The sequence below is a fragment of the Prionailurus bengalensis genome, chromosome E4, assembly GCF_016509475.1.
Source record: "Prionailurus bengalensis isolate Pbe53 chromosome E4, Fcat_Pben_1.1_paternal_pri, whole genome shotgun sequence".
NCBI lineage: Eukaryota > Metazoa > Chordata > Mammalia > Carnivora > Felidae > Prionailurus > Prionailurus bengalensis.
This window is the reverse complement of record NC_057360.1, coordinates 3,708,782-3,736,139: the sequence shown is the minus strand read 5'-3', so window position 1 is coordinate 3,736,139 and position 27,358 is coordinate 3,708,782. Positions and strand designations below refer to the sequence as shown.

General features: G+C 38.3%; 1 protein-coding gene across 1 annotated transcript in view; it reads right to left on the bottom strand.

The window, feature by feature from the left end:
• LOC122476129 (histone-lysine N-methyltransferase SMYD3-like) overlaps positions 1-27,358 on the bottom strand; it is a 368,686-nt gene that overhangs the window by 158,170 nt on the left and 183,158 nt on the right. The window contains exons 4-5 of the mRNA XM_043568454.1: positions 25,909-25,966; positions 23,571-23,707 (exon numbers count right to left, since the gene is read on the bottom strand). Of these exons, the coding sequence (XP_043424389.1) occupies positions 23,571-23,707; positions 25,909-25,966 (195 nt within the window). The remainder of the gene's footprint in view (positions 1-23,570; positions 23,708-25,908; positions 25,967-27,358) is intronic.

The window sequence follows — 27,358 nt, the reverse complement described above, 5'->3', positions numbered from 1 at the left end:
CAGTTGTAATGATTTTTTAAAAAACCTATAGCTCAAGTTTAAGTATAGTTTAAGTCTGAGAGAATGGGGTGCGGTCAGCCGAGGGTGATTGGTACAGGAAATGGGACTTCTCACAGGTTACCAGAAGCAGCGGCTGAAACCCACCTCAAGCAAACTGTTGCCATGAGGCAACGAACCCAGTCCAGCCACATCTCCCAGTTTTTCAGCAGAAGTCTCAATCCAGACGTTAAAAGTGTTGGCAAGAATTAATATCAAAAAATGAACAGACAGTGACGTACAGACTAACTAAACAGGATCCAGCAGTTGGGGTCCTGACTTAGACTTTGTTAGAAAGGCCAAGAAATTAAATTCAAATCCATATAAAAGACATGCCGACCCAAGTAAAGGTTTTCTAAAGTACACAAATATGTGTATATTCTAAGGAAAGCTCTGATGAGAAAAGAACAGAAGAGAGAATCACAGATAAACAGAAGGAATGACAGAATGCATGCCTGTGATACTGTGCTCCTAGCACAGAGACAGCTGTTGAGTAACATGAAAATAATGAGTGTAGGCTTCCAAGGAGGGTGGCCCATCCAGGCTCTCCTCCTTTCCACCTCTGTAATATACCACTGATAACAGTGCCTACTTTGCAGGGTTGTTGTAAGGAGTAAATGCGTGGATACTTACTGCAACTGGCAGAATTCTAAGGTGGCTCCCAAGATCCCTGCCCCCTGGTGCACTCACTTCCATATAATAAGTGGCAGCTGTTTTAAGCTCCTACATCTACAGCAATTTGTTCTCCAGCAACAGAAAACACACTTACAAGGCACTCAGAACACAGCCTGACACAAAGTCCTCAATAAATATTAGCTATTGTTATTACAGGAGTCCATTGAACTGTATATTCTTGTGATGTATTCAAAATAAGACTCTGATTACAAAACTTAGCCCATTTCATATTTGCTGGCACAGAAGAGGAACAGGTACATGAGATGCATCCTGGGATGGATAGTTTTATGGGTCTATTGGACTGGGCTAAGGGATGCACAGACAGCTGGCAAAACATCATTCCTGGGTGTGTCTGTGAAGGTCTCTCCAAAAGAGATTGGCATTTCTATCAGTAGACCAAGTAAAGAAGTCTGCCTTCACCGACGCCGTGGACCTCTCCCAGGCCACTGAGGGCTTGAACAGAACAAGAAGGCAGAGGAAGAGTGACACTGCTCTTTCTGCCAAAGCTAAGACAGCCACCTTCTCCTGCCCTCAGACCCCTGTGCTCTGGATTCTCACAATCCCAGACACAGACCAGGACTTACGTCTTCATGTCTCTGGGCTTGGACTAATCCTTCTAATTCAGCCTGAATCACACCCCTGGCTTTCCAGGTTATCTAGCTTGCAGATGGCAGATCATGGGGATTAACAGGATCCATAATTGCATGTGCCAATTCTTAAGATAAATCTCTTTTATATATCTATCTGTGTACGTATATCCTATTGGCTGTTTCTCTGGAGAATCCTCATATACCTCCCAAGGACACAAGGAACTAGGAAAGACAATTTGTAAAAGTACTTTTTATAAAACATATATATCAAGAGTGGTTTCGAAATGATTTCATAGGAGGAAAACTAATTGTTATGTTCATATACTGTAGACTAAAATCCAGGTGGAAATAAGTTCAGGACATGCGACGACAGCCTACTAACCTAAAAATAAAATACATCATAAAGTTGTCTTTAAAAGCATATTGGATCAACAAATACTTAGCACAGAACAAAGCATAATAACTTTACTGGAAAGTGAAATCCCAGGGCACCTGGGTGGCTCAGTGAGTTAAGTGTCTGACTCTTGATTTTGGCTCAGGCCATGGTCCCAGGGTGGTGGGAGTGAGCCCTACATCAGGCTCTGCACTGAGAGTTCGGAGCCTGCTTGGGATTCCCACTTGCTCTCCTTCTCTGTTCCTCCCCCACTCATGCACGCTCTCACATACGCACTCTCTCTTAAACTTTAAAAAAAATAAAATATTCTTAAAAAATTTTTTTAAATAAATGAAATCCCATAACACACACATCATATTAAATAATGATACTCTATTTTATATGAAACTAGTAAGAAAACAAGCCATAATTTAAAATATATTTGAACGAATTCCTATAGAGCACATACACAAAAGAAATAGTAAAAGTCTGTAGAAAGCAGGTGGTAACACATAATTTGAAAAAACTTCTATGGAGGTAACCATAGCGTATGTAGAAAATATATTTCAGGGGCACCTGGGTGGTTCAGTCGGTTAAGTGTCCGACTTTGACTCAGGTCCTGATCTCACAGTTTGTGAGCTGGAGCCCTGCATTTGGTTCTGTGCTGACAGCTCAGAGCCTGGAGCCTGCTTCGGATTCTGTGTCTCCCTCTCTCTCTGCCCCTCCCCCGCTTGCACTCTGTCTCTTTCTCTCTCTCTCAAAAATAAATAAATGCTAATAAAAAGAAAAAAATATTTCAGTTAAAAAAAAAAAACCACCTAGTTCAAAGCATACAGAAATGTAAGGAATTTGAAAAATATCCACCATAATGTACAAACATGCCATGAAAGCACGTATTTCACAGAATATTAGTAAGTGACCAGCAAGAGACAACAACTGAAAATACTATAAAAACAGACTTCATTGACTATATATGTGGAAAAAAACAGTGAGAAAGAAGTTTCATAATGATTTTTTATTTTCATCCTCGAAACCAAGTAAATCATAGCTCAAAGCCTAAAAAAGCCCACCCACCAAACTGGAACTGGAAGAATTCTCTTCATCCCCAGCATTCACGTTAGTCACAGTCATCATAACCTTGAAAATACTTCACAGCACGATCACTATAGAAATCTGGGACATTAAGCTTGAACTTAATCTTCTGTCAATATCTGTTACTTTTGAGCCATAAGCTGCAAACTAATACATTTATATCTGAAGCAATAGATGAATGGCCCTAAGATAAATCTCTGTGGGTTGAGGCCTGTTTTTGTTTTGTTTTTTTTTAAACTCCCAATGAGACCGGAAACTTTGGTCTTGGTTGAAAATCCCCGTGTTCCCGGACTCCATCACTTGAAGCAGCCCTGAGGAGGCCCGCCCACGCCCACAGCGTCTGCTGGGTCCTGAATCCCTAGGGCAGGACGGAAGATGTGGGATAAATTCTGATACAATCATCTGGAATAAGAAATGTGTAATCTTACAGAACTGTATCCACTGCCTAATAACACTTCACTTCTCCTGAGGTTGCTTCAGGCTGATGTGAGAAGGTGTCAGAAATAATTGCCGAGTCCAAAAAAGTTCAGAGCTCACGTTCTAAGGAGCACAGACTTCATTTAGTGAAACAATGATCACAGATTCTGTTTCACATTTAAGGCTAAAACCACACAAGAAGATATAAAACTGCCTGAAGAAAAACATTCAAGTCAAACAACAATTTAATAGAATTAATGAAAAGCTCATTTCAGCACAAGCCTCCACATAAGAGCTGCCTAACTTATCTTCAATATAACACAAATCGTCCTTTTAACATTAAATATTATGGGTCGTGATAATTTCACAGCTTTATTACTTTGGAAAAAAATTTTAATGGTCAAGTCAGATTGCTTCCATTTTATAATACACAGATAAGAGCTCCTTTCTCATAAAGATGTTAAGAAATGAATATTAAAGAGGAATGATAAAGAAAAATAAAACCATTTGAAAAAGATAATTTGAAATTAACAGCTAAGCTTCCATAGTTATATTTAGAAGGAAAATGCCCACCAAAGTTGGATGTCTTATTAATTACCATAGAATGTGAAATTAGAAAATCTAATACAAAAGAACCAAAAAAACTTTAAAACTGCTTTCTTTAAAAAGCACACAAAGTTAGCTTGTCCTATGATTTTTCAGCTACTATCTTGTCTTAATAAATGAGGGTGATACTTAACAGCCCAATTCTCCCCTTGAATATGCTCCTGATATTCAGCATTCAATCAAACCAGATTCTCATTCCCTTCAAGCTGGTAAAGAGCCAGACGTGACAGGTGAGCCAGGCACTCCCCACCAGTGACTCGGGAAACCCTCTCTGTGGCGTCTGCTCCTGCTTTCATTACAGATCAAAACTGCAGGTTTACACAAATCTCTGAGTTGAGTTCAAAACATTCACAAGAATGCATCTTCAAGCTTTTACTTTGGCTGTGCCATTATCTTCCTTCAAAATATTCCTAATTTTTTAAATGTTTGTTTATTTATTTTGTGAGAGAAAGAGAAAGAAAGCACTAGCAGGGGAAGGGCTGAGAGAGGGGGACAAAGAGAAAGAATCCCAAGCAGGCTCCCCGTGCACAGTCGGCTTAGAGCCCAACGCAGGGCCCAAACTCTCGAACCGTGAGATCATGACCTGAGCCAAAATCAAGAGTCAGGCGCTTAACCAACTGAGCCATCCAGGTGCCGTAAACATGTCTGGCTACTGAAGCAGCTCCCTCTTCAAAACAGCACAATTTGGTTTACATCCTCTCCCTCACCTACTGGTAAGGGAGGGTTTTCATAGCACAATGGAGCCGCTAACAGGTATGGCTTTTCAGTGGATAATAACTTAACAGATCACATGACATACAGAAAAATAAGCCTATGTTTCCAATTTACTAAGGTGTAAGTAATCCCCAAGTTAAATTTGTGCGCCACTTTTCAGGTCAATATTGTAAAACTACATTTAGAAAAGACTGAATAAGGCAAATGACTGCTCAGACAAGACCATTTTGACCTTCCTTCTTCTTCATCCTGGGTACTTGCATTACAGAACACAACACAGTCATCAAGTTTACAAAATTCTGAATCACCAGGACTCTATAGCTCCTCACGAAATACTTCAAAACAAACAACTCATCATTTTGGTAAAAATACCAAAAGCCTAATCACCCAACTTCTACTCTGAAGTAACAAAATAAAAATAAACATCTTCATACTTTTAGTCCACATGAAAAATAAAAATACCACCAGTGAATTTCTAATTGCTAAATTCAATGCTGAATTTATTCCCTCCCCAACATCTCTGAACCTTCTTATGTTGACCATCTCCTTTTTGAAACTCTCTTCTTTCACGGATCCCAAAAACCGGAGACCACCGCGGCTCCTGAGATACCTAAGGCTACCCTTTCTCCTCATGTCTTCTAAATGACCTTTCTCGGGTTATGAAAAGCAGAAAACAAAAAGCAAAATAAACTCACAAAAGCCTACAGCCAAGTTTCCCACTTGAAAACATTGTTATCAGGAATTAGGGGGTTCTGTCAGGGCAGGAAGGAGGGCAGGTAGAGGGCTCCCGTGGGGAAGGCAGTCTTAAGAGTCACTGGGGCAGCCTCGGGTATTTTAAGGAAAATCTTAAATCGAGTGCTCCTGACCAGACATGGTCACTTTCATTAAGCATAAAACAGCAGCAACAATCTTGGACGGCTTCCTCCTTTGGCATCCAGAGGGGTAACAGTCTAATTTTTATCTCTAGAGTCCCCAGTGGCCCCCCCAACTTCCAGGAAGTCAGCACTGATTCTTCCACCTACACTAGCTTTCATTAAAGCCCCAAGTCAAATGACCTCTGCACATAAACCTCCATCTCAAGACTGTCCTCACATTCTCACAGTCTGAGATACAATATTCGAAAATCTGCAATGTAGGGAGAAGAAGGAAAGGAGAAGGATGACACAGTCTTGCTTTCAAGAAACTTTCAATGTAATTATATTTATTATATATGTTTCTTTTACATCTCCCACCAGATGGGGCAGAGTCTTAACTGTCCCTTTCCCAAGTACTGCTGTGGATAGAGTCGATACAGATTTGTTGAGCTGAAATTTATTAAGCTAGTTGTTTCTGACCAAACATATCCAAGTAAGAATCCCACTGCTTTGTTTTCGATCCTTCCTATTTCTATTCCTCCAATATGTTCCAGAAATCAAGGGAGCTTAAAATGACAAGTCAAACCAATTGTTCCCCACTTCTTTACTGCCAATATTAAATATCATAGTGACGTACAGGGCCGGGGAAAGAGTTGAGTCCCAGAAGAACACCCTCCTAGCCAACAATAGCAATCTAGCAAAACCGCCCAGCAAACTGACAAATTCAAAACAACAATACCATATGATACTTAAAAGGAAGAATGGTTCCTATTTAAAATTTATGATAGCACAAAGGCAGTCTAGAATTTTATGTTCAGTGTACTGAATAAAAAGCAGCTGTTAGGCGAAGAACGATTAAATGACTTCAATGTGTGAGAATTAATCACATTTTCTTATACTTGGGACTCTGCTGTCACTTAAAAATAAAGACGGAAAGAACTGTAATGTCAACACTCTAAAAAACAACTTCAAGATAAACACCGTAGCTAGTATTCATCTAGAAAAATGCAAAATTATTTATTTGCCTAAGATTTTAAAAGCTTAATGACACCAAAAAAATTTTAAGCATTTCTTCTGTATTAACATAATGAAGAGAACATCAAAGTTATTTCTGAAATCAATAACTATTTTTGAACTGTTTAAACATATTTAGTGTTGGCAGGGTTTTGGCCTACAATCTCCTTAAAGACTCTGCATTTCACAACAGGCTCAAATTCCAGCAAAACAGTGCATTTATGAAACATGTTATCATGTTACAACATGAATGGAAAATATATGCATATGAAACCATAGGAACAGGTGCCTGGCTGGTTACATGCTTCCAGTCTCACACCACTACAGTGAACTGGCCAGTTTAATCACAAAAGGAAACGGAAAAGCTCCAATGCGTGAAACACGCCGGAAGCGGACTGAACGGCCGCCTGGAGAAACATGGCAGGCGCAAGCCACGCTGCTTCCCTCCACGTACCAGGCGGAGCATCTCAGGAGTCTCCTTAGTCCCTCACGCTCTGTGTGTGCTGTGGTCGATCTAAAAACCTGAAGTTATTGGGCTTTGAAACCCCATTTAGAAAAGAGCAAGCTGGAGTGTGGAATAGGTATTTCACAGAGAAATGCTCCCAGGGACACTAATCAGGTTTTGGAAAAGACAAAGCCACTTGCTGAGAAGCTTCCTGGCCAAAAGGCTCTTGAGCCAATTCCCTAGCACTCTTCCTCTGAATTACAACTTAGTAGGGCAGATCCTACCTAATTCTATAAATATAAGTGAAACAAGCCCCGAGAGTTTAAGTCTAACAAAGAAACAGGTCCCTGCAAAAGAAAAGAAAAAGAAAAAAAAAAGCAGATGTCACTAATTGCAAATGTACTCTGCTTTAGGGAAATCTAGACATGACATGCAGAAATCCAGGTTTTGAAACAGCAATGAGCTTTTACCAAAACAAACCTTCCTCCACAAAAAGAATCTTAATAGAACCCTGTTAACCCAAATCTTCCTACTTCACATAACTTGATTATCTTATTTATAGAAATTAAATTTATAAGCACAATTTTCAGGAAAAAAAATACCGTACAATATACCAGTTAATCCTTCTGTTTATCATCTTGCTATAAGGATAATTACCATTCATCACTTGGCAGCTTTTCTAGATCTGCGTTTTCAAAAACCACGAATCCTTCGGTTCTCCATAGAAAGCTAGAGTGATAAGAGACACAACTGCCTAAAGAGACAGGATGACACGAACAGACTGGGAGGAAAGACTTCCAGAACGTCTGGATGTGACACACTGCCATCCATCCTGGGCAGCCGCTCAATTCTGATGGACGGAAGCTTCTGGCTCTTTGAGGAACTGGCCAACTCCCCATAGCAGCGCCTGGCTGGAGGGATCGAATAACACAGGTGCCTGCTCTCACGTGTTTAGCCACTTATATGTTCTACTTCTACCTTCCCATCCCTGCCGTAATGGGACACACCCCAGGGAGAGGGGAAAGGCCTCTTAGACAAGGGGGAATTCGAAGGGAATCTTGAAGAAGTTAAAAAAAAAAAAAAAAAGTGCTGGGAAGAACGGAAGAAACTATACATGTAGAGTTGGGAATTAGGAAAGGGATCTTGAGTGTTGGGGAAAAGACAAATGGCAAGGCTTCAGAGTACCCTGAATCCTACTCGACGAACGCTGATGAGTACCAGTAAATGTGGATGATCACACTCACTGACACACTACGTTATTTTGTAACTGAAAACATGAAGTTGTTTTCTTTTTTTTTTTTTTTTTTTTTTTTTTAAATTTTTTTTTTTCAACGTTTTTTTATTTATTTTTGGGACAGAGAGAGACAAGCATGAACGGGGGAGGGGCAGAGAGAGAGGGAGACACAGAATCGGAAACAGGCTCCAGGCTCCGAGCCATCAGCCCAGAGCCTGACGCGGGGCTCGAACTCACGGACCGCGAGATCGTGACCTGGCTGAAGTCGGACGCTTAACCGACTGCGCCACCCAGGCGCCCCATGAAGTTGTTTTCAAAAGGACTTTCAAATACCAAAATCATCCAAGCCCAAACATTCCTAGTTATGTGGAAAATACTCCTCTATTCCAGTCATCTAAAAAGTGGTTATTTTTAACTACAGAGAATAATGCCTGCTTCCATAAAATGCAAAGGACTTGGCAAGCTTCTCTTGGTTGACTTTGAGAAGGTAAGAAGTGAAAAAAATCATGCAAATCTCACAATATGAAGGAAATATTTTCAGCTCGAAAGAGTTATCTTTAAAGCAATCACGTTGCTCTAAAGAAAAGCTAGACGCCTGCCAGCCATTAGCACCACACATGGATATCTTCCAGGAATGGATTTCCAAAATGTGATCATCTCCTCGTATTATCTAATATCAAAACCCAGCAGTGTTGACAAAGCACAAGCCCACTCAACCACTGCTGACATCCTTCTTCAAAGCTAAAGCCCCTTCACCAAATCAGAATGGCTCATAAGTACAAGCTCACTACCTCAGGAGCCAAAGGAACACAACGATCTCTACCTCCTTGCTTACATGTTTACACATGCGCACACACACACACACACACACACACACACACACACACACACACACCAGCTGTAATGGGGCCTTGCTGACTTGTCTCTGGCTTTGCATGTTCTCATATACACGGGCAGCTTTACAAGCCAGCCAAAAAATACCCCACCCCGCCAAAACTAACTCCCTATCCAGAGAACAATACTTGCCCTGCCCACGTTTATTTGTTACTGTCATGGCAACATGCTACCGTTAAGATTTGGTACTGTGAAGAAACATACTGACGATGCAACAATGTAAAGGAGTAAAAGCTATGTTGATTAAATCCCTGCAATTTACTGGTCACTCTGCAAGGTGCTAGGAAAATGGTTACAGCTTTCAGGTTACTAGGAGAATGGTTACACTTCTTGAGTTACATGGACCCAGTTCTGGGAAGCCAGTATGGGATGAGGCTTGCAGAGTCCTCAAATGTCTTATTTTAAAACCTTGATTTTACACAATAGGCAATAGGGAATCAACAAATATTTTTAAGCAGGGGATTCAAATGATCAGATATACTTTTAAGTATATATATGCATTTATACATGTATTTATACACACACACACACACACACACACACACACACACACACAAAAACTAAGGTCCAGGAAGACAGTAAGAAGCAAAGAGATTAAAGCCACTTAGGCAAGATAAAAAGGGCCTGAAGTAGGTCAGTGGCAAAAAATATAAAAAGAAAACATGGTTGAGAGATATTACAAAGGCAGCGCGAGCAGAGCATCTGGAAGGAAAAAGAGGGAAGAAGCAGAGGCAGCCCTCAGGTGTCTGGCACGGATAACCCAGGAGGTGACTACACCAAGAGAAAAGACAGAAAATGTGAAGAAGCACGTCTTATTGAGGACAAGATAGAGTTTACGCATCATTCATGATGAATTTAAAGTTAAAACAGATCAGGCAGGGGGAGTATTTTTGTTACTAAGTAGAAAAGAGAAGAATGGAGAGGAGAAGAAACAGCATGACTGGAGATGGGGCTCTGGGTACTTTCAACACACAGGGAGGCAAGTCACGCCAGGAATACGATCACCGAATAGGTAAAAGAGAATAAGCAAATAATTTTTTTTAACAAAATGGTAAGACATGTAAGAGAATCAGAGGTAGATCATGCCAGAAGTCAATTAAAAGATTTCCAGGGGCACCTGGGTGGCTCAGTCAGTTAAGCATCAGACTCTTGACTTTGACTCGGGTCAGAATCTCACTGTTCTGCACCAATAGCACAGAGCCTGCTTGGGATTCTCTCTCTCCCTCTCGCTCTGCCCCTCCCCGACTTGCGCATACGCATGTACATGCTGTCTCTCACTCTCAAAAAACATTTTTTTTTCATATGTTAGACAATACAGTATCACACCTGTAAGATCTGCATACTCCAGGTTTTAGTTGATGCTGTTCTATGGAATCTTGGACAAATGGAAAACAAGAAAACCCACCTACTATTACAAAGACTTCTTTTTTTTTTTTTTTTAATCCACACAGTTTGGTTTTTTTTGTTTGTTTTTTATATGTAACTTTTTTGTCAAATTGGTTTCCATAAAACACCCAGTGCTCATCCCAAGAGCTACAAAGACTTCTGAGGCACAAAATAACATTCTTTACCAACTCCTGCTCTAAGCCTGAAGACCCCAGGACTTCAACCAGCAAGTCCTGTGGGCCTCTTCAGACAATGAGCTGGCTCTGCAATGTTACCAAAATGCTGCCACCCACAAGGGGAAAAAGGGTAGGAGAGAAAGTGCCGGAGGGATATTTTTCATCCTGATCCTAATGAAACAGCTCTGCACTAAACAGTGCCTTGATAAAATTGTCCTACAAACTTCAAAACTAAAAGCAAATTATTAATTAAAACTTGAAATAGGGCCCACAACTGCCAAGTCTGATCAAACGTAGTTCCAATGCTTTTCTTTTACTTGACAAGTATTTGGTCAAAAACAATACTTCTAAATTACTCGCCTAGGCCACTCACATCAAGTAGAAATTTTAAGGTCAAGTAAGTACTCCTAAAAGAAAAAAAGTGCCCAGAAAGGCCAAAGAGGATTTTCTTCTCTATTGCGCATATATTCTACATTTTTAAAATACTTTAATCTGTAAATGCAAATATTTATAGAATCGTAAACCACACACACACACACACACACACACACACACACACACACACATCCAATAATGGCTTGCAGGCTAAAGGCTCTTGAATAATTAATGTTTTAATATTCAGCACTTCAAGGTTATGGAATCCAGATTTCAAAAAGTAGCTTAACTCCATGCAAATTCCTATTTCAATCGCCTTTATTTTCACCTAGAGCTGTGGCAGCATCAGTTCAGAAACATGTGATATGAAAAACCCACCCTCTTCCCCACACACCCTGCCAGCACTCACTTAGATCTCAATAAGGGAGGGAGGTAAAACAGGATGCACCACCTGTATGAAATAGCAGGAATCCTAATTAAATAATTCAGAGCTTTGCCTATAGCCCTACTTTAGCATTAGTGATAGAAATCTCATCAAATATTTTATTTCCCTCTCTCTGGATTTCGCTCCTAGGGCTTATAATAGTTCATGATTAGAGCTCTAACACAGAACTAACAACTAACATAACACAGAATCAATATGGTGGAATAAGGGGAAAATCGGAAATTAAGGCAGTCAAGTTAAAGCTCTAGTCCTTGTGTTTAAAAAGTGTGACCTTAAGCATTCCTCATCTGCAAAAGGAACTATAACAATACTAAGAAGGCCATTGTAAGATATACATGATACCGTATTTGTTAAATTACTTTGTCAAGTTAAAAAAAAAAACTAAGAAACTAAAAATCAGGGTAGCACAGCACTGGGCAACTCATGATAAATCAATCCCTCAGTTGTCTCTTGACCTACTAATGAAAGACAAGGACCAGTATCTAATACTCATTGGCTTCTTGGTTGAGTATGGGACAAAAAAAATAAAGAACAGAAGTCTACATAATGTCAAGTATAAAATAGAACAGTTCTATTTATAACTGAGTTATTGAAGGAAGGTTACCTAGCTGGTTTGGAAAGCCACAATCACTTAAACATACAGTCCCTATGAGACGGAAACTCATCGTTACAGAGACTATCTAATCTTATCCAGTTTTAAATGCCTGACGTGAATAATCCTATGGTGTAACGTACTTTTAATTATCTGGCCTTATACAGTTAACCTTCAATATAAGGAATGGTTGGGGGGGGTAAAAATGGTGGGTATTAATCAAAAGGCACATACTTCCAGCTATAAGATGGGTAAGTTCTGGGGATCTATTGAACAGCATGGTGTTTATACTCCATAATACTATACTATATACCTAAAAGTTGTTAAGTTCTTAAGTGTTCTCACCACAAAAAAACAAATGGTAATTATGTGACACAATGAAGGTGCTAGCCTGAAATCATTTTGCAATGTATGCATAGCAAATCAATGTTCTATACACCTTAAACTTACATTATGCTATATGTAAATTACACATCAATGAAGTTGAAGATACCTATATATAAAGAACAGATTGCTAAAAATTTGTTTGTACTGTTAAATTGCTGTATCACATTTTTACTTCAACTTAGAAGCTAATTCTTGGGCATCAACTAACAGAAAGAGCATTTGACTGAGCTCAAAAACCTGAATTTTAGCATTCTCCCATCACCAGGTGACTACCTGACCTTCTCCGAACCACAACTGATGCAACGTGGCAAGAAGGAGAGAAGGGCAGCAGGGAGGCCATGGAACTGGATGCTTCCTGTGATCCTGTCAATCCTAAAACTGTTATGTTTCTGCACATAAGGAAGGAATTGGGTAACATGATTCTTGTTCTTGCTAAGTATAGGAAAGAAGACACAGAACCAAATAAAAATAGAGAATATTCACAGTTGCCAAGCGGTTGGCATAGAAAATACCAGTGACTACTGATTTTACAACAGGAAAAGAGCAATCCTAGTCAGGTGGATTTCATCCAAGATCTGCACTGAAACTTTGGGAATAAGCAGGGCCTGGACAGAAAGGGGAGGATAAACTACCCTGCTTCCACATTACCATGAACACCACAGACTCAAAGAGCACTAGCCCTGCCTTATACTCATGGACAGGACTCCTCCCGACAAACGGTGTTGATCCAGAATAAAGCTCTTCCAGGGACAGGTAGCCCCCAGCTGTCCCAAGGCAGCCTGACACATCGCTGGACACTCGAATAATAACGCTCTTCCAGATAATGAGTCATAATCAGCTTGCCTAACAGGACAAGACTTTCTGTCCTTCTTTCATCGTTTCATAAACAAACACTTTATCTGAATATGTCTCTTTAAACATCTAACACTAGGTACTGAAAATGCAAATGTTAATGAAAATTGATTCCTGACAGAGACTAGTGAGGCTATGTTCTCTCTTGATCAGGACACATTTTTTAATCTGGCTTAGGGAAGCCATCCCCAAACTCGTTCATCGTTGTAATATACCAAGTCGCCTTATTTTCCATATCAAATAGTAATGCCTAATTTCCGCCATTAAACTATCACCCTGTTTCTGATTATGAAATATAACAGATCAGTTCATCACGACTGTTATTACTATTAACAGTATGTCCCTAAAACATATTTGTTTTTTTTCTCCCGTAAGAGGTCCTTCTCATTCCAAATAGAAATAGTCAAACCACAGTATGTCAAGTCTGAGTGCAATACCCATAATCTAAAAAAAGACCTAAAGAAGCAAACAAAAATTTTCTGAACTTGAGTAATTTGGTCAAAATATTTCTACTAGAAAATTGTCTTTACAATTCATTTCAGGGCAAAATAACAAAATATAACACCGGCAGTTAAAAAAACAAAAAACTAAGAATGATGGTGTACGTATATGAGAAATTAATGAAGTACACATTTTTTTAAATGTTTATATATTTTTAAGAGAGTGAGAGGGAGACAGAAGATCCCAAGTGGCCTCTACATTGACAGCACAGAGCCCGATGTGGGGGCTTGAACTCAGGAACCATGAGATCATGATCTGAGCTGAAGTTGGACCCTTAACCGACCAGGCCACCCACGCACCCCAGTACACACTTTTTCCTATTTAACAATTTCATTTCTTCCTATACTATATCTATCCTACTATATTACTGAATTCAACTATTTTTTTAAGTTATTGAATTAAATCTTATTGGAGTAAAAAATAAACTCAAAATTCAATTATTGTAAACATACTGTGCTTACAAATGGGATTGGCAATGTATAACTGTAGAACTAATGGCTCATTAGAAGGTAACAGATAAAATATTTTCTATCCTTTTCAATTAGAGAATTTTCTGGTAGCATATATTCTGTTTCCTTCTGTGTGCAAAAAAATCTTCTGGTTTCCAAAGAATAATTCAAGAGTTGGCAAACAATGGTCCATGGGACGAATCTGGCCCACCACCTGTTTCTGCACAGCCTGCAAGCTTGGAGTGTTTTCTTACATTTTTAAAGGTTTGGGAAAGAAATAAGAAGAAGAATATTTGGGGATAAGTGAAAAATCTATGAAAACCAATGTTCAGTGTCCATAAACGAAGTTCTGTTAGAACACATCCAACCCTGTTCACTACATATCGCCCAGAGAGGCGGTCAGGTGGTAACAGCAGAGCTAAGGAGCTGCCACAGAGACCATCAGTGGCGCTTTCAGCAAACACAACAAATTGCCATGTCGCGGTAATAATGCACTTTTGCCTTCGGGCCTATGAAGCCACACTGACTATGCAGGCTTTTACAGAAAAGGAAAGCTGAACTTTAAAAACACTAACATGATTCGGCATTTCCTGAACAAGTGAAGATAACGGCAGCCTCTGCGATTCTGACCTATCAACTAACTTACTGAACTTCTTGAATTTTACCACGGTAAAGACTTCTTTCTACCTGATCTTATATGTTTGCAGTAACGTATTAATTTTAAAATATATTTAGGGGCGCCTGGGTGGTTCAGTCGGCGAGTTGGCCGAAATTCAACTCAAGTCATGATCTCATGGTTCATGAGTTCGAGCCCCGCATCACTCCCTGTGCTGAAAGCATGGAACCTGCTTGGGATTCTCTCTCTCTCTCTCTCTCTCTCTCTCTCTCTCTCTCTCTGCCCCTCCCCAACTTGTATATGCACTCTCTCTCAAAATAAATAAAATAAATAAATAAATAAATAAATAAATAAATAAGACATATTTAACAAAATATACTCCATAAATCCAAACACTGGACGGTTTTCATGCAGTCCTTCATTCAGTCATCAATTAAATACCATGCCCTGGCATACCATGAAGATTGCTAGGGATTCAAAATAAAATTCCTGACTCTAAAAAATGTCACACTTGAATAGAGAGACACAGTACTCCACTTTCTGCTACTAAAGGGATGGCCAAAACAATGAATGTAACCTCTGCCATTTCACAATGACATACTGTCATTTAAAAAATATTGCCTCTATCTGAATTAATGGCAAGTTATACACTCAAATAGATAAGGCAACAAGGCTTGGCAAACACATTTATCCATCAGTAGCTTTAATTACAGCATTAGCCTTACATAAGCAATTAACCTTGACCAACACAGGTTTGAACAAAAATGCTGATTAAGAATTTACTAATTATCCTTCCCAACTTCAGAAGTTAGCTAACATCTGGTCTTTATAATAAACATACACCAACTCATCATAGGTTATTTACACTTAAATGAAGATAAATATTAACTGAATGGCTAAAAATGAACATGAAACACATATTAAAAACACAATAACTTGTTTTGTTTTGAAAGCCCAAGTGTCCCACAAATGTCACTTTATTTGGAAGAACATTTTTGAGAATAATGGTCTTTTGAATCTATGCAGAGATTCCATTTATTGTAATAAAAGAAAAAAACATATAAATCATAAATGCATCAGCATTTCATAATGAGAATGCCAGGATCTGCATGCAGTTAAGCAACTTGGCTGTTTGCCTGCTTTACTTAAAACCAGAAGAGAGGTATAATCCCAATAACCAAGTCTTCTAGCAGCTGTGCTGAGCAGACAAGAGCGGTCTCATGTAGCAGCTACCTCCAAATGTACAGATACATGCACCCTGGTGATCAGAGGTTAGCAATACTGTGTATCTGCTCGCTTTCAGTGTTAAATATTTAATGGCACATTTTTCCTTAATGGAACTCAGGCACATCTGATCAGTCACTGGGATCATTTGGTAATGCAGTCAAAGTTATCATACTGCCATTTCACATCAACTTTGTAATTAGATAATTCATCACTTTATTAATTCAAAAGATTGCTTTCTTTACTACTTTATAGCATGCTACAGTAGGGAAACCCAACTGAGCTGATCAACAAAAAGGCTCTAAAATTTGGTCCTAGATGAACTTGAAACCCTCATGTGGCAAACACACACACACACTCCCGACCTTTCAAAACAATAGAAGCAATATTCTTTCCACAAATCCGCCTTGCAGCAATGGTGAAATGATATAGCACCAGTACCTCTAGAATAAGAGGTCTAACAAAACTGAAACTTGAAAATTAAAAACTGAATATATCACGAACACCTTTGTTCCTACTTTCTACCGAGGCACACTGCTCTTCCGAACAAAAAGGACCAAAGAAAGAGTTATTTGGTAATTTTTCCTTCTTGCTGATTTTATACACTTTACTAAAATCATGAGGTTATGGCAGAATATCACATAGATTATAGTAATACTCTTGGTCTAAAGACACACACCAGCCAAATGCAAGTATGCAGTCTCGAATATAATAATATCATTACTATTGTCTTCTGTCTTCTTTCTAACGTATCTCTATCAAAAATATTAAATCACGGGGCACCTGGGTGGCTCAGTCGGTTGAGTGTCCGACTTCAGCTCAGGTCATGATCTCACAGTTTGTGGGTTCGAGCCCCGCATGGGGCTCTGTGCTGACGGCTCAGAGCCTGGAGCGTGCCCAGGATCCTGTGTCTCCCTCTCTCTCTGCCCCTCCCCGACTCACGCTCTGTCTCTGTCTCAAGAATAAATAAACATTAAAAATATATATAGATAGACATTAAATCACTATTCTTTTCCTATTATGAATTTGCAAGATTCTTGGTTTTTTGTTTTTTTTTTTAATTTTTTTTTCAACATTTATTTATTTTTGGGACAGAGAGAGACAGAGCATGAACGGGGGGAGGGGCAGAGAGAGAGGGAGACACAGAATCGGAAACAGGCTCCAGGCTCTGAGCCATCAGCCCAGAGCCCGACGCGGGGCTCGAACTCACGGACCGCAAGATCGTGACCTGGCTGAAGTCGGACACTTAACCGACTGCGCAACCCAGGCGCCCCTGCAAGATTCTTGTTTTAATAATTTCCCACTGTTTCTGTAATAAAAAAGAATTCTCTCCCAGTAAAAAAGAATTTGCACAGAATGCAAATCAACGTAAAATTTAAGTATCATAATACAGAAAACCCTTCCACAAAACTCATTTTCAAATCTGTACAAGCACAGTGTATACTGAAAAACCAGCTGCAACTAATAACATTAACGTTTAGAGTTTAGAAAGACAAGCTGTGGAGGTCACATATGTACCCGAAAGAAAAAAAATAACATGCTACCAGAATTATTACTTTGTTTGAAAGGGAAAGGGAGAGAACATCTTCTCAAACAGATGTGGAATTTCTAATAAAAAAATTCTGTGGCAGTTGTACAATATTATAAAATTAAAGAGTACTTTGCAGAACTCTGGAAACATAATGACACATGTTTTATGGTCAGGAAGGACACTTCTAATATTGTTATTTCCAATTCAACAGGTTTTTTTGAAACATTTCAAGCAACTAGCTCATTCTGTATTTTATTACTCAGATCTTATCACATTTCTAATCGGTCTACCAAATGCATTTCTAGAGAAGGAAGCAGTAAGTCCAGAAAAAATAATTAAGTACATGTTTAAACAACTCTATGCAATAATCTCTAAAAAATATATATATATATATATATATATATATATATATATATACTCTTTGCATAGAAAATAAACTCAAAACTATCTCTACTGACATTAAGTTTAGGCATTAATAACCATTACCGATAATAATCAATATATATTTCTAGGGATGGAATAGAGAAACAGTACTCATTCCATGCCATTTCAGTGAATTATAACCTGATGACTAATGAATCTTTTAATTTCAGCTTTTTAAAATGCATGTGTGGGAAACATTTCATTCATCATGGAAAGCTTACTTTTATGTTTCCTGTCTGGCATCCCAAGAAACTACTCTTAAGTCACGGAGTTGTCATGAATGCAGGAAACAGTAAATGATTTTTGTCTGCCATAACTACGGGCTGAAACCAAGCCCATTACTAGGGGAAAGGTACTATTTCCTGTTCGCAAACTTTCTTCTCAACAAGATAGGTAATTTTCAGCATCTCCAGAGACACCAGCGCTGGGCACGACTGTAAGCCATGGTCTGCAACTCTGGTTTACAATGAGCCACACTACACTCTTGATAATCCACATGACAGCACAGGGAGACGTAAAACACTGAACTTTTAGACTGGAATATAAATAAAGCTGGGAGGCGGGGCCAGCAGTAGTAGAAATTTATAATATATGTTAGACACATGAAGTACTTTTGATTTAATCCTCACTTTCATCTGTGAAAGCAAATGAAAGTTATTGTTAGTATTATTCCCATTAACAAGATGAGGACATCAACCTTAAGAGAATTTTATTTTCTCGTCTAAGAAAGCAACTTAACCTTCATACTATTTGGCATCCATTTAAATTAGTCCTTCTCTTAATTGCTGTTGTCTCACCATTTAAAGTTTTTATTTATTAGTTATAGTATAAACATTTTTCTCTATTTGTAGCAAATATTTAGAACCTCAAACAGTAGACTGAACCACAGCAGTGGTCATGCTAAGATAAATCCATTTTGAAACCTGACCCGAAATTTTATTTGAAGGTAGAAGGGGAAGAAAAAAATTGTGGGCTGGTAAGGAGAAGGGGCCTGCGGAGACAGACACACAAATCTTCTCTAAACAATCTGACAAAGAGTCGGCAGAGTGAATCTAGCCTCCACCTCTCATGAACATACAAATAACCACACCTCTCCTGTGTGCTCATTTGTAAGTATCTCCAATGCAGCCCACACTTTGGCCACCGCAATCACTCTCAGCAGTTCCCATCGCTTTCCTCACACTTGACACCTTCAATTCCATTCAGTCAGGCCCTTCAACCACCGCCACCCCCAGTAACATACAATCTAATTTAAGTTTCTAGGGGTTTTTTTTTGCTGGGGGAGGGGGGCCGAGAGAGAGGGAGAGAGAGAATTCCAAGCAGGCTCCACACTCTCAGTGCAGAGCCCAATGCAGAGCTTGAACTCTTGAACCATGAGATGATGGCCTGAGCTGAAGTCAAACACTTAACTGACTAAGCTGCCCAAGCACCCTACATACAATCTAATTTTTAAAAAACCAAGCAAACTATTGTGCAAATAGAGCTCCCGGCCAATTCCCCCAGCCCCTCCATCCAACCACATCACCGCTCTGCAGCCCCTTCTGTAGAAAGTCTGGAGGTGCTATTACCTTCACTAATTTTCTATTACCAACTAATGCAAAACAAACATTTTAAACGTCAAGCTTTTATTCAAACTCTTATTGTATCACCAAATATAACAGAAACATATATTCCACAGAGAACAACCACCTTTTCAAATCTTCTCTTTCAAATCTTCAGTATGTTTTTCTCAGTTCAGGGGGTCAGAGGAGCCAGCACCCTTCACTCCCCACCAGCATTTCCAGACCATTTGTCTATGACTGTTTCCCTATACCACCCTCTCTTCTGAAATCCATGCCATTAATTTTACTTTCTATGTGGAGTCTTCCTGGATACCCTCCCCTAGAAAAATTTCTCCTTCATATGCCTCATGCTATTTACTTTTCTATACCCAGGCAGTAAATTAATAAGTGGATAGGATATATTTATAAAGCAAACTCCTACAATCTAAACCCCCACTGGTAATTGCTATCCGCAAGTCTGTTTGTTTATGTGGGAGTGGGGAGCAGGAGACTAATATTGGTGCTAAGTGGAGGAAAAAGAGGCCTACTTGGAAACAAGATCCACCAAAAATGACTACCCAATAATGTCTTTGGAAGAAGGGGTTGGGGAGGGAGGGTACGGGAGGTTCTAAGTAAAACCAAGTCTTAAAGTAGCAGAAGCACATTCCGTGCTAAGAATCTAGTTCAACAGGAGATACATACACTATTTTCAACAGAAAATCCCAGAGTGTTCAAAACATAAACTGCCAACTTTTAAGGAATTACTCATGGTCTTCTATTAGAAAAAGCCACCAGCCTGTTTATAGCAGCATTATCTACAACAGCCAAATTATGGAAACAGCCCAAGTGGCCATCAATTGATGAATAAAGAAGACCTGGCATGCATGCGTGTGTGTGTGTGTGTGTGTGTGTGTGTGTGTGTACATATATATATATATATACATATACATATATACATATATATATATAATGGATTATTAGTCATAAAGAATGAAATCTTGCCATCTGCAATGACATGGGTGGAGCTAGAGAATATTTATGCTAAGTGAAATGAGTCAGAGAAAGACAAATACCATGATTTCACTCATACATGGAATTTAAAAAAATAAATGAGCAAAGGGAAAAAAGAAAGAGAGAGAGAGAGAGAGAGGGAGAAACCAAGAAACAGACTCTTAACTACAGAGAACACACAATGGTCACCAGAAGGGAGGTGGTGGGGGGATGAGGGAAATAGGTGATGGGGATTAAGGACTGCACTTGTCATGATGAGCACAGAGTGACACATGGAAGTGCTGAACCACTATATTGCAAACCTGAAACTAATATTACACTATGTTAACTAAAAAAAGAAGGAGGAGGAGGAGGAGGGGGAGGGGGAGGAGGAAAGGAAAAAGAAAAAAAGGCTAGCAGGGAATGAAACATGCTCTCAGGATTAAGAACCCTTTCATCCTCCACTGAGTCCTTTCATTTTCTGGCAAGTGCAAGTTTAATACGCATATCCCCAAGTAAGACTTTTGACTTGGTAAGGTTTTTTTGCCGTAGTAAATAATTTTCAGATTTATAACAACATATTTCTATAACTTGTATCAAGAATGCTTTGTACATACTAGGCCTGAAAAAAAGGGTCTGCTTAATTTAATAACTGAATTCACTAACTTCTCAAGTAGCCGAGAGGCTTCATAACAAAAGACTAATTGTAAGGAGTATTTGGAAATATAAATGAAAAAAGAACATTTGTCTGAAATCTAAGTATTAAAATATCAGATATAAAACAAGTGTGAAAATTACTGAAACAAAAAAAAAAAAAAAAAAAGAAAATTACTGAAACCAGGTGATGGAAACAGGAGGGTTCATTATACCTGTCTCCCTACTTTCATGCACGTTTGGAAAAGTCCATAATCAAAAAGTCCAAAAAATTAAGATATAAACAAATTTAGAAAAGCTCTCAGAGTTGCTTACGCCATAAGTGACCACGAGATGAGCTGACACATAAGCTCGGCATGGCCAACACCTTCACAAACCAGAATGAATGTTAACGAAGGGGACCAAAAGCAAAACATAAAACAGGACTTCGTTTATTGAGGCCAGGTAACGCCAGCCTTCTTCAAAGCATGAATCCAAAAGGCTGAGGAAGGCAGGGCAGTGCAGAACCACTCTTGACAGCCTGTATGTATGAAAGCAGCAGCGGTGGGCAGTACGCCCTGTGGGGACAACTTCCCTCGGTTAATTCTATGCCAGGGACACAGGGAGGGGCAGTTTCAGGGATAAAATCGTCTGCCCAATGTTCTCCATCCACTTCCAACGCACTTGTGACCTGCACCATCACACGTTAGCAGTGGTAGGAGCTCAGCAGCTCATCCCTGAGGTGTGCAGGACGCAATCAGCTTAACATGAGACTACTCTACAAAAACAATGACAAAGAAGAAAGTAGGGAGAAATGAGGCGGAGGAGGAAAGTGACCCCTTTCAAGGACATATTGTAAGCAGAAAAGTAACCCAACAAAACTTTTAAAAGGAGGTACAGGGGGTCTTAGGTTAATGCTGCTTTAACCCACATTTTAAGGCAGAAATCACAGATCTGAGTCCAGTTCCCCTCAAAAGCTCAAAGGTGAACACATGTTCTACTTTTGTGGCAATGTCAGATACAACCACGTGGGGAGGAGAGAATATTATTAAAACTTTGTCTGCTTATCCACAGAGACGTAACTTTCCCCCTACACGGCGTGGAAAGAGTTTCACTGCAAGATACGTGAAACTAAATTTTTTAAAAGAAATTAGAGAAATAAGATAGTAATTCACATTTTACACTGAGCGACAGAAAGGACTTTTCAGTGTTTTTCATAAAGACTAATAACACCAGTAACTAGCACTTGAACATTTTCTAATAACAGAAAAAAACTGTCACAGAAAAGGCACAGACTTTACACTAAGAATGAAGTTATAGTCATCATAAGGCACTTTTTTTTTTATCTCTCAGGAGGTGTTACTTTGTATAGTGTTTAAGCACCTGTGTGCATTGTACACACGGTATTCCCAAAGGTTATAATTTTCAGAGGGATGTGAAATAAAAACACACGAGAAACTTCTCACATGTGTTGTAAGTAACCATTATATTTTAAAATCAGTTTTAAATTGAAGACAGATGAAAATTTAATGCTAAGATGACATTACCAGAAAAATCATAAAAACGTACCCTAAAGAATACAAATACATTTGGGGAAAACAAGAATAAATCTCTAGCAATCACACTGATCACATTTAAAATCTTAGAAAACAGACAGATTGTAAAACACACCTTAAAAATATTCATGGGATAAGTACGTTAGTAGATGTGCACTTACAAATTGCAACATCGGTGGCAAAATCACCCTCGAATGTAAAATTTTACTTGTTATTAAAATGTGATCGATATTTAAGCAAACCCAAAAACACACTATGAGAAGGCAAGGAGAGCAAACACACAGCATTAGTGGGGATGTATCTGGTCCTTTGTCCTGATCCGAGGATAGACAGCAAGGATCAGTCGGCGCATTCTTTCTCCTTGAGCCCAAACAAACCCTCAGAATCATTCTAAACAAAGCATGTCAGATAGTGTCTACCAAGAGACCGCAGATAAAATATTGAATTAAACCAATTTTCTATCTCTAGTCTAGGATTTCAGTGACATAAAACACTTAAACAGATTTTTAGACAATTATTTTTAAATCAGAAATGGTTATATTTTCATATTATTTAGAATTCACTTAATCAAGAAATGGATTCCAATAAATTTTTCACTTTAAAGACCAAGATCTATCACAGAAACAACCACAAAAGCAAATGAATGTAATTGGCAAACTTGAATCCATTAGTAAGAAACAATGGAATAATATACTGCTTTCTTTTAGAAAAGAAAGCAACCCTTTCAAGAGTGCAGACAATGAACGTGCTCGGCCGTTAATAAGTGTACTGATGAGACAGAAAAGGTAATACCCTTTTCAACAGAAGCAATACATTCTCTCATTCTCCACTTATTAAGGTGGGAGAGTGATTTAAGGCTTGAAAATCCTGGATTTTCAAGGATCAACAAAAGAAAAAGTAAAGGGTTGATTTATGGCATTAACAAAGATTTCAAACACTTAACACTTACTTTTGCAAAAGCTTCAAAAATGTCAAAGGAAGGTGGCAGCTGAGAAGCATCCTGTATTTCTTCTCTCATGAAATGTTGAAATGTCATTACAAGTTGCCTGAGGCCCTCTTTCTTATCTTCGGTCAGTTTGTTAATATCTTTTTTAAAGGGAAAATAAATAGCACAATCACACAGTGAATTTTTAATGGATAACTTTCAGATGTTCAATGTTAGCTATTAAACCAGGTATTTCCTGCTCTAGATTTCATTCTGACAGAGAGCAAATATGTTTCTTTTTATTTGTTGACAACTACAAATTATGACACATATATTATCAATTAAGTTCTGCCAAACTTCATCGACAATATAGGATCAAATGCCTATCAAAACAAAATAAATACACATACAGATGAAAACCACTACAACCAGAATCGGTAAAGATGTGCGTTACAGATTCTCCACATTATCCTGTGCATGTGTTCAAGCCATCATAAATGCTTAAAGTCAGTGAATTTAAGCAGATTTTCCCATGAAACAATTTACAACCAGAGCATAACTAACTGATAAACAGTGTATCTCAAAGGCAGGAAAAAAAAATGAGAAGTAAAAAGTTCAGCTAAAGTTCATCTGGTGAAATGTGTCACATAGCACATTGTGAAGGAAACAGGGACCAACCCAAGAAACCCCAACTTCAAGTTATTTCCACATTGAATGAACAAGATGTGGTGCTGTTTACAGCACTGTCCACAAGAGCCAAAGTCTGGAAAGAGCCCGAATGTCCATCAACAGATGACTGGATAAAGAAGATGTGGTGTGTGTGTATAATATGTGTGTGTGTGTGTGTGTGTGTGTGTGTGTGTGTATACATATACACACAATGGAGTATTGCTTGGCATTCAAAAAGAAGGAAATCTTGCCATCTGCAACAACGTGGATGGAACTAGAATGTATCATGCTAAGTAAAATAAGTCAGTCAGAAAAAGACAAATACCATATGACGTTACTCACATGTGGAATTTAAGATATAAAACAGATGAACATAAGGGAAGGGAAGCAAAAATAATATAAAAACAAGGAGGGGGACAAAACAGAAGAGACTCTTAAATACAGAGAACAAACTGATGGTTGCTCTGGAGGGGTTATGGGTGGGGGTTGGGCTAAATGGATGAGGGGCATTAAGCAGGGCACTTGTTGGGATGAGCACTGGGTGTTATACATAAGAGGATGAATCACTGGAATCTACTCCTGAAATCATAATTGCACTATATGCTAACTAACTTGGACATAAATTTTAAAAATAATTAATTAATTAATTAATTTAAAAAAAAAAAAAAAAAAGATGTGGTGCTGCTAAAACCCAAATAGAAGGAGAAGGTTCCAAAGAGTAGTTATCCAAATATCACCCCTTTGAAAACTCAGTTTAATCTGTACCACAAAAACGTGTTAAGACTAAGGAGTGTACAATTAATAACATCTGAGAACACTGTACTTAAGGCAGCACGTGTGAAACCACTACTGAGCAGGGCTAATGTTAACAGTAAAACTCACTGCAAGAGATGTTAATTACCTAGCCATAATATAACATGAAAAAATGACTAATTACTTCTCTATTAAAACTTGAAAACATACATCAAGTTGAACTATAGCATAATTCTCCTGCTCGTGTCAGGTCTACATATTCTCTTTAAATTACTTGTTCAACGGAATAATTAACCCCATGATTTCTTGAATAATAATTTATTATCACTGGCACTTAGGATCCCATAACCATAAATCTATACAAGATCATCTTCTTATTGGTCTCCACCCAGAAATACTAAACTGTGTGGCAAAATTTACCCTACAAGGTCTAGCTACTTTGGGGTGAAGTCAGTTACAACCTCACTGAAGAGGGTGTGTGCCAATAAGAAGGAAAAATAAACCCTACATTTACTGAACACTCTGATTTGGAAGGCCACTCAGTGTCCCCAAACAGCACGGCCACCACTGTGGTAGTTCAAAAGAAAAACAACACTCAATGCTGTCAGGCATCCCAAGTCAGCCATACCTTCTACTTTCCTTATTATCTAAAGGACCAGTGAACCCAAAAATTCCCTGGAACCCCCTTGTTCACATCACTCTTCCTGGACATCAAAAAGAAACTAAGAGTGGGTTATGGTTCTTTACAAACTCCTAAATTGCCAAAACTACCCTGGAATAAATAAATAAATAGTCAGTCGTAGATAAAAATATGAAAAGTGTTATTAGATTTGCCTCACATAATAAAGAGAAAGAAAAGCAATGTTAAAAAGAAAGCAACACACAGGGTCAGCAAATAAATGATAGGATTCTTTTGATGGTGATATAGACAACCACTTACTTGACTCCAGATCATAAAATGAATAAAGTTTCTCCGATTCAGAGGGTGTTTCTTCCATCTATGAAGCAAAGGGGGAAAACACCAAAAACAATTTCAAGTGCTCTAATATATAAATGAATATATTTGACTATCTTTAGATATTTTAATAAAAGTCCGTTTAAAAAGACAACTTTCTATATATTCCTTCTCTTCATCACTTTCTTAGAGTTGAATTATTTAATCAGTAACAATTGTAAAATAAAATCTAAGTTGTGACTTAATCTACCAGTTTAATTTCCAAATGGAAAACTCTTTTACAACAAATTTTCATACTTTTATTTCTTTTTCCCCAGCTCTACCCACAGATTTATATCACTGTAAGGATTTTGCTACTAATGGTTATGGAAAAGCAGAGATGGCTGAATAAAATAATAATTTATTACAAACTGTAAAACTTTGAACAAGCTATCTCACCTTTCCTAATCTAAAACATAGTAATCATAGCACCTGATTCTCTGGGTTGTTATGGGGAAAAATGAGGTCTATCGTGTAAAGCAAGTAGGACAGGGCCTGGAAATAGGATGTGTTCAATAGAAGGTAGCTATTACTATAATTGCTTTCTATTAGATTCTGATGCAGTGGGTCCTGGTTCTCTACCTTTTCAATATTAATAAAGTAAAAAAAATTTCAGACTCAAATATTATAATGATCACAGAGATTAAAGAAATGCATAATAACAAAGTTGATCTGAATTTATTATCGCTTTGAAATAAATTTGTATTTTTTAGTTCAACACAATATATACATTTGCAAATAGTGGTTAATTATACGATGGATGTCATATACTCAGTTCAAAGACAATGCCCATTTCATATTCCACATTCATTTTTTGGAAATTGAGATGTTACTGGCATATAACATCTTGTTAGTTTTAAGTGTATAATCATACTTTTACATTCTTAAAACTCTCTATTAAATTTTATAGCCCCCCCCCCAATAAAAGTCAATAACCAACAGGACAGAACAAAGCTGGAGACTGAAATAATTTGAGAAAGAGATATTCATGTGAAATTCTGGCCAAAAAAAGGTCTGGAGGGTATTGCCAGAGGTTTATTTCAAAGAATCTAGTGAATGTTTTGGTAAAGTAGGGGAAAGGACTGAAGAAACAATTTCAGTGAAACTTGGCTATAAAAAAAAAAAAAAAAAAAAGATAATCACACTTTCATGTAAGATTAATTATCATCTAATTAAAACCTCACTTGAAGAAGCAACCAAAAAGTTAGTGCATAGGTTCACAGTCGAAAAATAATGAAGGGAACATAACAGACATCACTGGCATCTCACGCCTTAGATACAGGACCTTGTGTTTCTATTCCCGGGAGGTCACACACACAGAGGGCCCTCAAAGGTGGTGCTGCCTCACCACCACTGAGGCTGTGACTAACAGGAAAACAGCAAGTTTCTGTCTTAA